General features: G+C 44.3%; 1 protein-coding gene across 1 annotated transcript; it reads right to left on the bottom strand.

The window, feature by feature from the left end:
• Rsl1d1 (ribosomal L1 domain containing 1) lies at window positions 1-12727 on the bottom strand. The gene is made up of 9 exons (XM_038326557.1): window positions 12591-12727; window positions 11706-11845; window positions 9337-9472; window positions 7442-7590; window positions 7259-7360; window positions 4796-4889; window positions 4587-4712; window positions 1868-2110; window positions 1-883 (listed from the first exon to the last, which is right to left on the bottom strand). The coding sequence occupies exons 1-9, from the start codon at window positions 12666-12668 to the stop codon at window positions 641-643; spliced, it is 1311 nt and encodes a 436-aa protein (XP_038182485.1). The 5' UTR covers window positions 12669-12727; the 3' UTR covers window positions 1-640.
• Window positions 12728-12829: the final 102 nt, after the last annotated feature.

The following is a 12829-nucleotide window of genomic DNA, read 5'->3' on the forward strand; positions in this document are numbered from 1 at the left end:
TTTACCAGAAGCAGACGCCATACTTTTATTAAAACACAACATACCAAAGCACTATTATCAACAAGCACGCTGAACAACAAAAACAGATGCTTTTGCTTCAAATCCCTAGGCCTTTACAAATAGAGATATTAACTCAGAATCACCCCTGGAAACTTTACAAAAACAAAAAAGACTGCATGGGGTCAGGACCAGAGGACCTTTTGTTAGGTGCAGGTGTGTGGTATTTTTTTTTTTAAACAGTTCTGGGTACTGAAGCCAGGACCTTGCATATGCTAGCAAGTGTTATACCACCAAGCCTCACAGTGACTTTAAAGACCAAGCCAGTTTGGTCTTTAAAGACAGATTCTTGCCAAACTCTAGGCTTCCCTCAAGCTCATGACTCTCTGGCCCTGGCTTCTTGAGTGTTAATGCAGGAGTGCACACCCAATTTTGTTCAAGTGTGTCTGTTGAGACAAGGTCTCACTCTGTAGTACTGGCTGGCCTAAACTCCCTAGGCAGACAACCAGGTCGGCCTCAAATCCACACAGATCTGCCTGTCTCTATGTCCCACAGTGTACGACACCACACCCTCCCTGCCTAAGTATTCTTGAATAGCTCTTCAGTTAACTCTGATAGTTACTTCAGACCGAGAAACCTGATCTTAGTTTGAGTGGGCTACTTGGGCTTTTTTGTCTTTGGGCGCGTTGGAAGATTTCCTGGGTTTAAAGAACTTGGCCTCTGGCTTCATGGTTTCTGGCATACTTCTTGGCTTCTTTCCTGCCATCTCAGGCCCTGAAGCTTCTGGGGTCTCTGTAGCTGGTAGGGCCTTCCTTTTCTTTCCCTGACGTGGATTTGTATCAGGTTTCTTTTTTGGAGACTTTTCCCCTATGATATTTTCTTGCATCTTAAAAAGAAAAAAAGGAAAGAAAATTAAGTCTAGAACAACAAGGACCAAGATTTCACAATCAAACTTAAGGAGCCACAATTCTGATTGTAACTTCTAAGTGTAACCTCGGCATGGTGAAATGAGGGATGGCCTTTTCTATCATCAGACATTTGTTTTCTGTCTTTTTCTTTCTGAGACACGGTCTCACCTGGCTGGAACTCATTTTGTAATCCAGGCTGGGTTCAGCTCCTACTTCAGCTTAGCACATTAACTTTTTTTTTTTTTTTTTTCCAAACGAGATAGGGTTTCTCTGTGAAACAGTTCTGGAACTCAATTTCTAGACCAGGGCTGGCCTCAAACTCAGAGATCTGCCTGCCTCTGCTTCTGAGTGCTGGGATTAAAGGTGTGCGCCACCAATGTCCAGTCAGTTTTTATTTTAGAATATATCCCTACTTCTGTTTTTCTTTTATTAAAAATAATAAAGGCTGACTGGTACAGTGACAGCAATCCTAACGCTTTGGATTAAGCCCAGGCTAACAATACAAGAACTACACCCCAGTATGTTGCTGGCAGCAGACACATCCTGTGCTTACGTGTTCAGATTGCCCACTTTATGGACCTGCTACAATGAATACCCACACGAGTTACGCTTCTAGAAGATGAACTGTCAAAGAGTAACACAGGCCTTTTACATTACTCAAGATGTTTCAGGATAAAGTCAATCAGTACCTACCTTCCTACAGCCTGAAAACGAAGACTCCCATCACTTAGCCCTGCTTGCCTGATATACAACTACCAATGCCAATAAAAATACCTCCAGGTGGGGCTGGAGAGATGGCTCAGAGGTTAAGAGCATTGCTTGCTCTTCCTGAGTTCAACTCCCAGCAACCACATGGTGGCTCACAACCACCTGTAAATGGGGTCTGGTGCTCTCTTCTGGCCTGCAGAAATACACACAGACAGAATATAGTACACATAATAAATAAATATTTAAAAAAATACCTCCAGGTTTTCTTTATTCGGTGTTTCTCCTATTGGGACCAGCTGTGGGATTGCTTCTTCACTCTCGTCCGTCCCTTCAGGTTGTGCTTTTACTTTTCTGGTCTTTTTCTCCTGGGATCTTGGGGCCTTCACTCGAGCACTGCTAGTTTTACCTTGAGACGCAGCCTTTTTGGAGCTTTTCCTTAACATTTTGTTTTTCTTCTTCGACTTTTCTTTTTCATAATTCATTTTTTTCTTTATTACCTACCAAAACAACAGATAAAATTAGCAGGAAAAACACTGAGAGAAAACAGATTGAGAATCTACAGTTATGATTATTCATAAACTCCCTAAAGCATCCTTGACCATGCATGCAGAATGCCTATTTCCAAGCACTTAAAACTCAGCTCTACTTGTTTGTGGGGTGACAGGTGTTTCGATGTGTACCCAAGCTGGTTGGCCTTGCACGTCTCCTACGTACCTGCCACAAGATTAATTACTGACACTTTCTACCATAACCGGCTGTCTACCTTGACACTTAGCTATACACCCATCCACCCACTACACAGATGATAGGTGAAATAACAGCAGAATGTTAGTACATGCTTGCACTCCTAGCTAGCTGGGAGGCCGTGATAGGAGGAAGGCAAACTCAAAGACCAATTTGGTCTATGTACTAAAGACTCAGATTCTGTCTCAAACAAAAAGAATTGGGGGTTTAGTTTAGCGGTACGATACATGTTTACTACATGCAAGGCCCTGCAAGGGCTCAATAGTTCTATACCCATCACCAAATTGTAAGCATGAGACTGAGAGGTGGAAGGTAAAAGAGAGAGAAATTAAACCTTAGTACCTACATTAAGGAAGCAGAACCCACTGGGCAGTAGTGGCGCACGCCTTTAATCCCAGCACTCAAGAGGCAGAGTTCGAGGCAAGCCTGGTCTACAAGAGCTAGTTCCAGGCAGGCTCCAAAGCCACAGAGAAACCCTGTCTCCAAAAACAAGGTGGTGGCTCATGCTTTGAATTCCAGCACTCAGGAAGCAGAGACTGGCAGATCTTTGTGAGTTCTAGGCCATCCTGGTCTACAGAGTGAGTTCTGGGACAGGCTCCAAAGAACAGAGAAACCCTGACTTGAAAAACCAAGGGGGTGGGGAACTCCTAAATAAAGCAAAACCAAAGATAAACTGGGAAAAAAACCAAAACCCAAAACCCAACCAGGATGACCTGTAAGCGTATTCCAAGAAGCAAGGACAGTTGCTGTCCTCTGCTCAGGGGCCGCACTTTCACCCGCTGCTTCTCGTGCCCAGCCGTTCAGGTCGCAACCTGGCTGGAACTCTGCCAGCTACGTCACTGCTGCCAAATATAGTTTTTAGTTAAATCTCTATTGTTCTATTTATCAGCAAGTCTTGGGAATCAAAGGCTGGGGCGGAAACCTACTAGCTCAGAGAGGTTGATTTTTTTTTTTTTCGAGACAGGGTTTCCCTGTAGTTTCTAGAGCCTGTCCTGGAACTAGCTCTTGTAGACCAGGCTGGCCTCGAACTCAGAGATCCGCCTGCTTCTGCCTCCTGAGTGCTGGGATTAAAAGCATGCGCCACCACCACCCGGCTAGCTCAGAGAGGTTGAGTAGCCATTAGCTGACCTCTCCTTTGCTGGCATCTCCAAGTGTACTTCCACTCCACCAAAAGAACCCACACTGCACTAAGTCCCTCCCTATTACTTCCTGTGCATATCACTATTGTCTTACAGACACTCTAGGATGACTTTCCATCAACTGGTTGCTAATTTGGCCTCCTGACTCAAAGGTGATTTGATTTCATTAACACAAATAAAACTTCAGGGCTCAAAGTGTGATCGAGTATCCTACAACAGCAATTTAAAAGAGAATGACATTTGTATGGTGGCTTGAGTAAGAATGGCCCCTATAGGATCTGTCATTAGAACATGGCACAATTTGAACATAGGTGTAGAACACAGGGCCTTGTTGGAGGAAGACTATCATTGGCTTCAAAAGCCCAAGCCAGATACAGTGTCTCTCTCTTTCTACTACAGGTGGATCTGGATGTAGAATTCTCAACTCCTCTAGTACCATGTCTGCCTGCATGCCCCACGCTCCCTGGTGTGGGAGGTCCTTCTGTCTATGTGTTGCTTTTATTAGTTAATGAATAAAGAAACTGCCTTGGGGGGGCTGGAGAGATGGCTCAGAGGGTAAGAGCATTGTCTGCTCTTCCAAAGGTCCTGAGTTCAATTCCCAGCAACCACATGGTGGCTCACAACCATCTGTAATGAGGTCTGGTGCCCTCTTCTGGCCTGCGGGCATATATGCAGACAGAATATTGTATAGATAATAAATAAATAAACATTAAAAAAAACTGCCTTGGCCTATAGCATGGGAGGAGGAAGGTGGAGTCAGAGAGATGCCATGGAGCCGCAGGAGACAAACACTGGTCGGAACTTTAGAGGTAAGCCACAACAATGTAGCAATACACAGATTAATAGAAATGGGTTAAATTAAGATGTAAGAGTTAGCCAATAAGAAGTTAGAGTTAATGGCCAAGGAGTGTTTTAATAAATAGCTTGTGTGATTATTTTGGGGCTAAGCAAGCTAGGCGACCGGGACAAACAAGGGACCCCTTCATGTAACATCTCTCTCCTGAGTGCTGCCATTAAAGGTGTGCCCTATCACCTGGCTTGCACTTTGATCATTATGCCCACCCCACTCAATATTCTAACTTATACTGACCTTTTTCCTCAGGCTATTGAAGGACATGATGTTGTTTTCATCCTGGCATGTGACAAATGAGGAAAAGATGGGAAGGGAAACTGACTTCTCAGTTTTTAGGAACAAGAGTTTCACACTCTGCCATTTCTGAAACAAAGAAATAATGTTATCTACACACACACACTGCTGCTTCTCTTAACGTCACTACTCAAGCACTTGCCATACTATACCTCTGGCAGTTTTTCTGAAAGCATTTCTGAAACAGCCAGGATGTTTTCAATGATGTGCTGAGGCTTCATTCCAGTGTGACCAACACGCACAGCACTAGAATTTAATAAATAAAGATTCTTAACTTTTGTATTTTAGAACTCTATTACCTAAAGCAGAACACCACCATGCTGAAGAAACACAGGCTGAACCGTGAGGCGGCTCAGCCAGTAAAGGAACTTGCCACACAAGCCCGACTGCCTGAACTGTCACGGAGGCCGAGGGCGGCAGTTCAACTCCTGTAAACTCAGTGTATGGAGAACTGACCCCAGAAACTGCCCTCTGACACCCACAATACTGGTCCCTAAAGTTGTTCTGAGCAGAATCACTCAAGGGTCATTGCTACCTCATAGTTTCATATCCATCCAGATGGGTCCTTCACAAGCAGAGTTCCCACCTCTTACAGATAGCACACTTTGCAGCTAAGGACAGGGACTAGGCAATGAACAGGAAGCCCAGGAGGGATCCTGTAGCAGGGCCCACCACTAGGGGTTCACTGTGGGGCAGTTGGGAAGAGTCACCCGGGCAGCAGCTGTCTAGCTCCTCTTCTCAGTCAGCCACTGGCTAGCTAGCTGTCTACTCTACATGTGCATGCACACACAGAGCTGTTTGTGGTGAGCAGCAGGGCGAGAGAAGACAGAAAGCCATTGTGCCAGGCAAAGAGAACAGAAGTATGAGAGAAACACAGAACCACTATGCCACACAGGCTTCCCCCATGTTAGGACCATGTGAGTCACTATACTTGGCATCTCCAAGTTGTGGCTCTCTGACATCAGTCTATGACAAAGTCACAGGTGGTCAAGCCCAACGACAACTCTTCTTACTTAACTGAAACCAATCAGGGGTACTTCCCTCTTGCAAGTAGGAGGCAACACTGACACCATCAATGACCACATAAGGCTGAAAGGCAATCATTATCCTTGCTGGGCATAATGGCACACATGTTTTTAGGTGTGTCTGTGGGGACATGCCTTTAATCCCAACATTCAGTGGAAATGCCAGAGTATCTCTGTGAGTTCCAGGCTAGCTAGAATTATACAGTGAAACCCCATATGAAAAGAACAAAGGCATCTTATTACATTATATAAAAGATTTTTTAAAAAAAATTTTATATGTACAGTGTTCAGCCTCCATGTATCCCTGCAGGCCAGAAGAGGGCACCAGATGGTTGTGAGCCACCATGTGGTTGCTGGGAATTGAACTGAGGACCTCCGGAAGAGTAGTCAGTGCTCTTAGCCTCTGAGCCATCTGTCCAGCCCTATATAAAAGCTTTTTAAAGTTTATTTATTTATCTAAAATTTATTTTGAGACAGGTTTTCAGTAGATAGCTCTAGCTGGCCTGAAATTCTTTATGTAGACCAAGTTTGTCTCTGACTCAGAGATTTATCTGCCTCTGCCTTGCCAATGCTAGGATTAAAGGATTCTAAATTATATGTATGTATGTCTGAGTCTATGCACATAAGCTTTTAGCCCACAGGCACTCAACCCCCAGGAGGTGGAATTACAGGTGGTTGTAAGCCACATCTAACATGCGTGCCTGGAACTGTACTTGAGTTTGTGTGTGTGTGTGTTGTGTGAATGTTGGTGTCTCACGGTATGTGGAGGTCAGGACACATGCAGGTGTTGATTCTCTCCTACCATGTGGGTCCTGGGGATCAAAAACAAGTCGCCAGCCTTAAACTTGAACCATCTTGTTGACTCCAAAGGTCTTTCCTTTGGTCTAGATGTAAGGCAGCAAACATTCAGGACCCTGGGTGAGAATGAACCTGAGGTTTAAGTATGCAGCTCCTTCCTCCCAGCTGAAGCACGCCTCAGAAAGGGGAGTATCAGCAGGTCCACACAGGGACAAGACTGAAGAGGCTTTTTTCCCCCAAGGCTATGTAAACACTTTGCACTGAGCTGCCTATAGCTGGACAGAGCACTTCAGTGGTACATGGCCTTCAGTGACTTAGCTGCTTTAGTCAGATGTGCTTCTCTGAGTAATGCCACAGACCCAGAGAAGCATTTCTCTGGTCTGCAGCTGGTGTCCTACTGGGGTGAATATGTAGGAAAATCAGATCACAACGACAACGAACTTGTTAATAGGGGACTAAAGTCACTTCTAAGAAAAATTTTCTTAGAAGACGATATTTTAGTTGTTTATTCAAGATAAATTTCCCTTTAGCTTTGGATTCTGTCTAGAAACCTACTTCTGTAGACAGGTTGGCCTTAAACTCACAGAGATCGGCTGTCCTGGAACTTGCTTTGTATTTTAGGCTGGCCTTGAACTCAGAGATCTACCCAAAGATCTACCACCATCTGGTCTCTTAGGGTTTTAATAGAAGGATCTGGTTTCATTAATACCACTCTTTAAAGAAAAAAAAAAAAGGATGTGATTACCATAACATGTAAAGTTTAAAGGTTTGCATAGATGTTCCGCTTGTTACCTGCAAGAACCTTGTTTGGAGATGTTTAAGACGGTCCCTGTGATACAGTTGTTAATCTCTTTGGACAGATTCTTGGCCAGAAGGTTTACAGATACTGGAACTCTGTAAAAACACACAGATGTTAGAACACCACACACATAAAAACTCCTACCACTGAAGTCCAGTCATCACAAATAAACTTACTTCTTCCTCTGATAGAAGTGTCTTCCTATATGCGTAGGCAAATGCCGTCTAATTCTTTCATCAGCAATGAAGATGTCAAAGCTACCCAGGAGGCGGAGCTTGGCTTCATAGGCTTTATATTCCGTTTTTAAAGTTCTAAAAGGGATAATCTAGAAAACAGAAACAAAAGCAAAACCAAAAACCTTAAGAACCTGACACAAAAGAAGAAATCTTTAACGCTTCCCATTCAGGTTAGTCCTAGACTCACACCCTTCTCAGTTTAATGAATTCCTGAGCATCTAAAATTTGCCAAGCACTGTGCCAAATGCTGGGGACACTGAGAAGAATAATTAAGGACCAGTGATGGAGGAGGGTCATCTGTCTATGTGTTACTTTCATTGGTTAATAAAGAAACTGCCTTGGCCCTTTAATAGGTCAGAAAATTAGGTAGGCGGAGTAGACAGAACAGAATTGTGGCAGAAAGAAAGCAGAGTCAAGCAGACGCCTCAGGCAGCCGCCATGACTCTCCTCTCCGAGATAGACGCCGGTTAGGATCCTTCTTGGTAAGCCACCACCTCGTGGTGCTACACAGATTACTAAATATGGGTTAAAGCAAGATGTGAGAATTAGCCAATAAGAGGCTGAAACTAACGGGCCAAACAGTGTTTTAAAGAATACAGTTTCCGTGTAATTATTTTGGGTAAAGCTAGCTGGGTGGTGGGAAGCTGCCTGCTGCTCCTTTTACAATCCAGGACAAAATAACCTGTTTTTTTGAGTCTCAGATTGGAAAATGCTAACTTTGAGGCTAGCCCAGGCAATTGAGGAAGATGCTATCTCAAAACAAAGTAAAACAGGAGCCGGAGAGATAGCTTAGAGGTTAAGTGCACTGGCTGCTCTTATAGAGGACCTGTGTTTGATTCAGTACCCACATAGTGGCTAACAGTCAAGTGCACCCCCCTCTAGTGTAAGGGAATCCAAGACTCTGTTCTGCCCTTCATGGGTTCCTGTACCTATCAGACACACACTGACAAAACACTCAGGCATGTTTTTAAAAAGCAGATGTTTTAGAGATGGGGGTGTGGGGGCAGCACTTGGTGCACACCTTTAATCCAAGCCTGGGGTAATTTAATTTCACAAATGAAAGACACCTCTAAGTTGGAGGCCAACCTGATCTACATTGCAAGTTTGGGGTAAGTATTAGACTAGCATATGTAAGGCTCTGGATTCAATTCCTAGTACGAGGAGAAATAAAAAAAAATTAGAGAATAATAAAATACACAACTAGTCACAAAAGTCGGGGCAGACACAGAGGAATTAACACAACAATTGAGTTCCTAAATCATCTGTGATGGGGCTATAGGTGGCTCAGAGCTCTGACAGCCACCTATGGAAACAGCCTTCAACTCTAAGCCTAGGGAACCCCATGCCCTCCCCAAGCCTCCTTAGACAATTAAAACTAGGTATAAAATCCGACATGCATTTTGCTTTTCAGTCACAAATAAGAATAGCACCTTCCTCACTAGTAAAATAAAATACAGTCAAAAATAAAATAAAATAAAATACAGCCAACCAAAACCTCAACAATTAGATTACAAAGAGAAAAACAGGGGCTGGAGAGATGGCTCAGCAGTTAAGAGCACTTGTTGCTCTTTTGAAGGACCTGGGTTTTATTTCTCAGTATCCATCAGGCAACTCACAACCACTTGCAACTCCAGCTCCAAGGGAATTGAAACCCTCTCTGGTCTTCAAGTAGATCTGTAACCACACTGTACATATTACGCAGGCTTAGGGGCATATACACATACCCATAAAGAAAAACTAAAGAGAAAAATAGACCTAAAAAAGTATAGCAGTGTATCATACTTCATTTCAATTAGACTTCTGAAAGGACTTCAAAGTAGCAACATGATTCCTACCCGAGAGATGCTGTTGACGCCATGTTTTTTCAAAAGCTTTTTGTAGAAACATTCTGTCTGTTCAGGTGACTCACAGTCATCTTTGGTAAACAAACAGACTTCTGATGAATCTGATAGAATACTATGAGGCAAAGACCTGTAAAAAAACGACAAAATACAAAGAGCAATGCATTATTCCAGAGAAAGTATTATCCAAAACACACACTTACTCTCATCTAAAAAAATTTTGTGGGTGTACCATGGCACACATGTGGGTTCAGAGGACAACTTTTGGGAACTGTTTCTCTCCTTCTACCATGTGTGCCAAGAGATTTTACTCAGGTCACTTGGACTGGGGGCAAGCATATCCACCTGAACCATCCTGTCAGCCCCATTTACTTACACTTTTATTTATTTTTTTTCTTTTTTTCTTTTTGGTTTTTCGAGACAGGGTTTCTCTGTAGCTTTAGAGCCTGTCCCGGAACTAACTGTTCCAGACCAGGCTGGCCTTGAACTCACAAAGATCCGCCTGCTGGGATTAAAGGTGTGCGCCACCGGCTTGATTTATTTTCTACTTAAGCAAATACAGGTCAGAAGGAAAGCAAGTCAGGTATGTGAAAAGTACTAGGCCAGCCCAGGAAGAAAAACACCAAAAACAGAATAAATCAAATCAATTAAGACAGGTGGGGGAGGCTGGAGAGATGGCTCAGAGGTTAAGAGCATTGCCTGCTCTTCCAAAGGTCCTGAGTTCAATTCCCAGCAACCACATGGTGGCTCACAACCATTTGTAATGGGGTCTGCAAGCATACATGGACAGAATATTGTATACATAATAAACAAACAAACAAATAAACATTAAAAAAGACAGGTGGGGGAGGAACAGAAAAAAAAAGGGGGGACGCCCCATAAGTGAAAAACGGAACAAAGATATGGGAATAAAGGATGCAGAGGGCTGGAATGTATAGCTCACTGTAGAGCAGTCCTGCAGCACAGGAAGGAATCCCGCTCCATTCCCCCAGAGAGACATCTTAAAGCACTCACTGTACAAACAAGGATCTGTGCTCATCTCCTATGTCAAAGAGAACATGAGCTATCTCAGAGGAAGGTGCATACATGAGGATCCGTAGGGTTCAGTGGTAAACCCTAGTTGATGGGCTCTAAGCAAATGAGACCTACCTAAAAAGGAGGTGGATGGCGCTCCCAAGGAAGACACCCAAGAGTGTCCTCTGGCATCCACGCTCATGTTCTCACATACCCCAACACATGTTTTCACATGTGTGTACATACATACATACATACATACATAAACGTATGTGTTTACAGACATACATATTAAAGCGAGTGGGGCTGGACCAGCATTTGCGAGCACTGCCTACTCTTTCAGAGGACCCACGTTTGGTTCCCAGCACCCATATAGCAGTTTACATCATCTGTAACTTAAGTTCCAGGGAATCTGATCCCCTTCAGGTTCCCCCAAGCTTTTGTGCACACACATCCACACCCACATTTGGAAATCAAGTGTTTTTCCCCTCTAAACCTCCCCGAGCCATCATTTTTTGGAAAAAAACAAGCTATACTAGATACTGCTTTGATAAAAAGAACAAGCAGAACACAATCTATAAGACACTTACTTGGTCAAGTAAGAGTTTGAGAGAGACCACAATTATCTGTCAACCCTACATCAGAGGAAGCTGACAAAAGATAGCTAACAGAAATATAAATGCATATGGGGAGGCTGGATGAACCAGTGGGCAAAGACACATGCTTAGAGCTCAATTCCAGGACCAAGACGGTAGATGAGAAATTATATTTATTTTCTGACTTCCACATGTGTGCAACCTAAAAAATATTTTTATTTAATTTCAAGACACAGTTTCTGTGTAGCCCTGTTTTAGAACTAGCTCTGTAGACCAGACTGACTTTAAACTCAGAGATCTGCCTGTCTCTAAAAATATCTTATAAAAGAATAAGGGGGTGAGGGAAGAGGGTTCCCAAGCAGGAACGAGGGCACTCAGCAGATCAGACCATTTGTTGCTTTCCCAGATGGTCTTAGTTCAGTTTCCTGTACTCACACTGGGCTGCTCAAAACCTCGTCTCTCCGGTACCAGGTGATCTGACACTTTCCTTTGGCCTCGGCAAGCACTGGAGATATGTGGTACACATTCATACACTCAGAAATAGATACGCTCTAAGTAATTCTCAAAATTTAAAGACTGGGCACTCAAGAGGCGGGGCAGATCTATTCCTGAGTTTGGGGTCCGGCAAGCTTTTGTAATGAAACCATTAAAAAAAAAAAAAAAAAAAAAAGAACAGGAGGAAGAAAAGCCAAACAACAGCAACAACAAAACAGAACCCCCCAAAAAATCCTGAACAGGTAAATTAGAACTTACATTCGGGCCCGCAGTTCTTTCTTTGGAATTTTCCATAATACCACCATTAAAAATAAATTCTCATTCCCATTCGAAAGTAACTCCTTTTTGTTTTTTCTTGACTTGCAGTGTGCAAGCAGAACTTCCACTGCCTTTCTAATCTGCAGAAACACAGAAATAAATTAATTTTCTCAATTTAGGTTAACCATTGCTCCCATATACACAAACAAGTTTGTTTCCTTTGCTACTCTTTCTTTTTATCGGTCAAATTTCTCTCTCTTTTTCGAGACAGGGTTTCTCTGTTGCTTTGGAGCCTGTCCTGGAACTCACGCTGTAGATCAGGCTGGCCTCGAACTCGCAGAGACCGCCTGTCTCTGCCTTTCTAGTGCTGGCATTAAAGGCGTGCGCCACCACAGCCCGGCTATTTGAGTAAACTTCAATCAGCGTATTGGGCTCTTAGAATTTGAACCCAGTGTGCAATTTATGAATCCATCAAGAACTCCCAAATACCTGCTCCCGGTATCTGTTTACAAAGTGTCGTTATAGGCTCTACCGAAGCTGTCCTCCACGAAAGAGGGAACAATCAGGAAAAGGGCATAGCGCTGGGAGCGCTTTCAGAGCATCACACGCCCGGCCCTGAGCACGCTCCTTTCGCACGTGCACATACAAGCGTCCTGTAACCCTGCAGAATGGAGCGCTAACGCCCACTTTCAACAGGAGGCGAATAGGCCACAGGTCCGAGGGAAGCGAACCCGCCGGGGTGCCTTTTCGGCGACCTCCTTCGGGCTCCGGGGCGCCCATGCACTCTTGGGCCCGCTCTGGGTTTCCAGGCCTCTCGCTCCGCACCCATGCCTCACGCGGGTCCCAACTACCCTGCTTCCAAGTCGCTGTCCGCCAATCACTCGCCTGCTCTCTATCCAGATGCTCCACAGCGGTCGGCGTGTCGGCTGAGGCCGGGGTGGAGGCGGACGCAGAGCCCTCCATAACTCTCCTAGCCTCGTGCAGAACCCAGTAGCTAGGAACAGCTACGCACGCGCACGCACGCGTCCCGGAACCGGAAAATAAGGGGCGGGACCGCCCGGGGGCCTAGTGCTTTATTTCCGCAAGGCGGGGGATTCGATTTCGGGGCCCCCCCCCCCCCCCGC

Source organism: Arvicola amphibius, chromosome 4 (assembly GCF_903992535.2).
Source record: "Arvicola amphibius chromosome 4, mArvAmp1.2, whole genome shotgun sequence".
Classification (NCBI taxonomy): Eukaryota; Metazoa; Chordata; class Mammalia; order Rodentia; family Cricetidae; genus Arvicola; species Arvicola amphibius.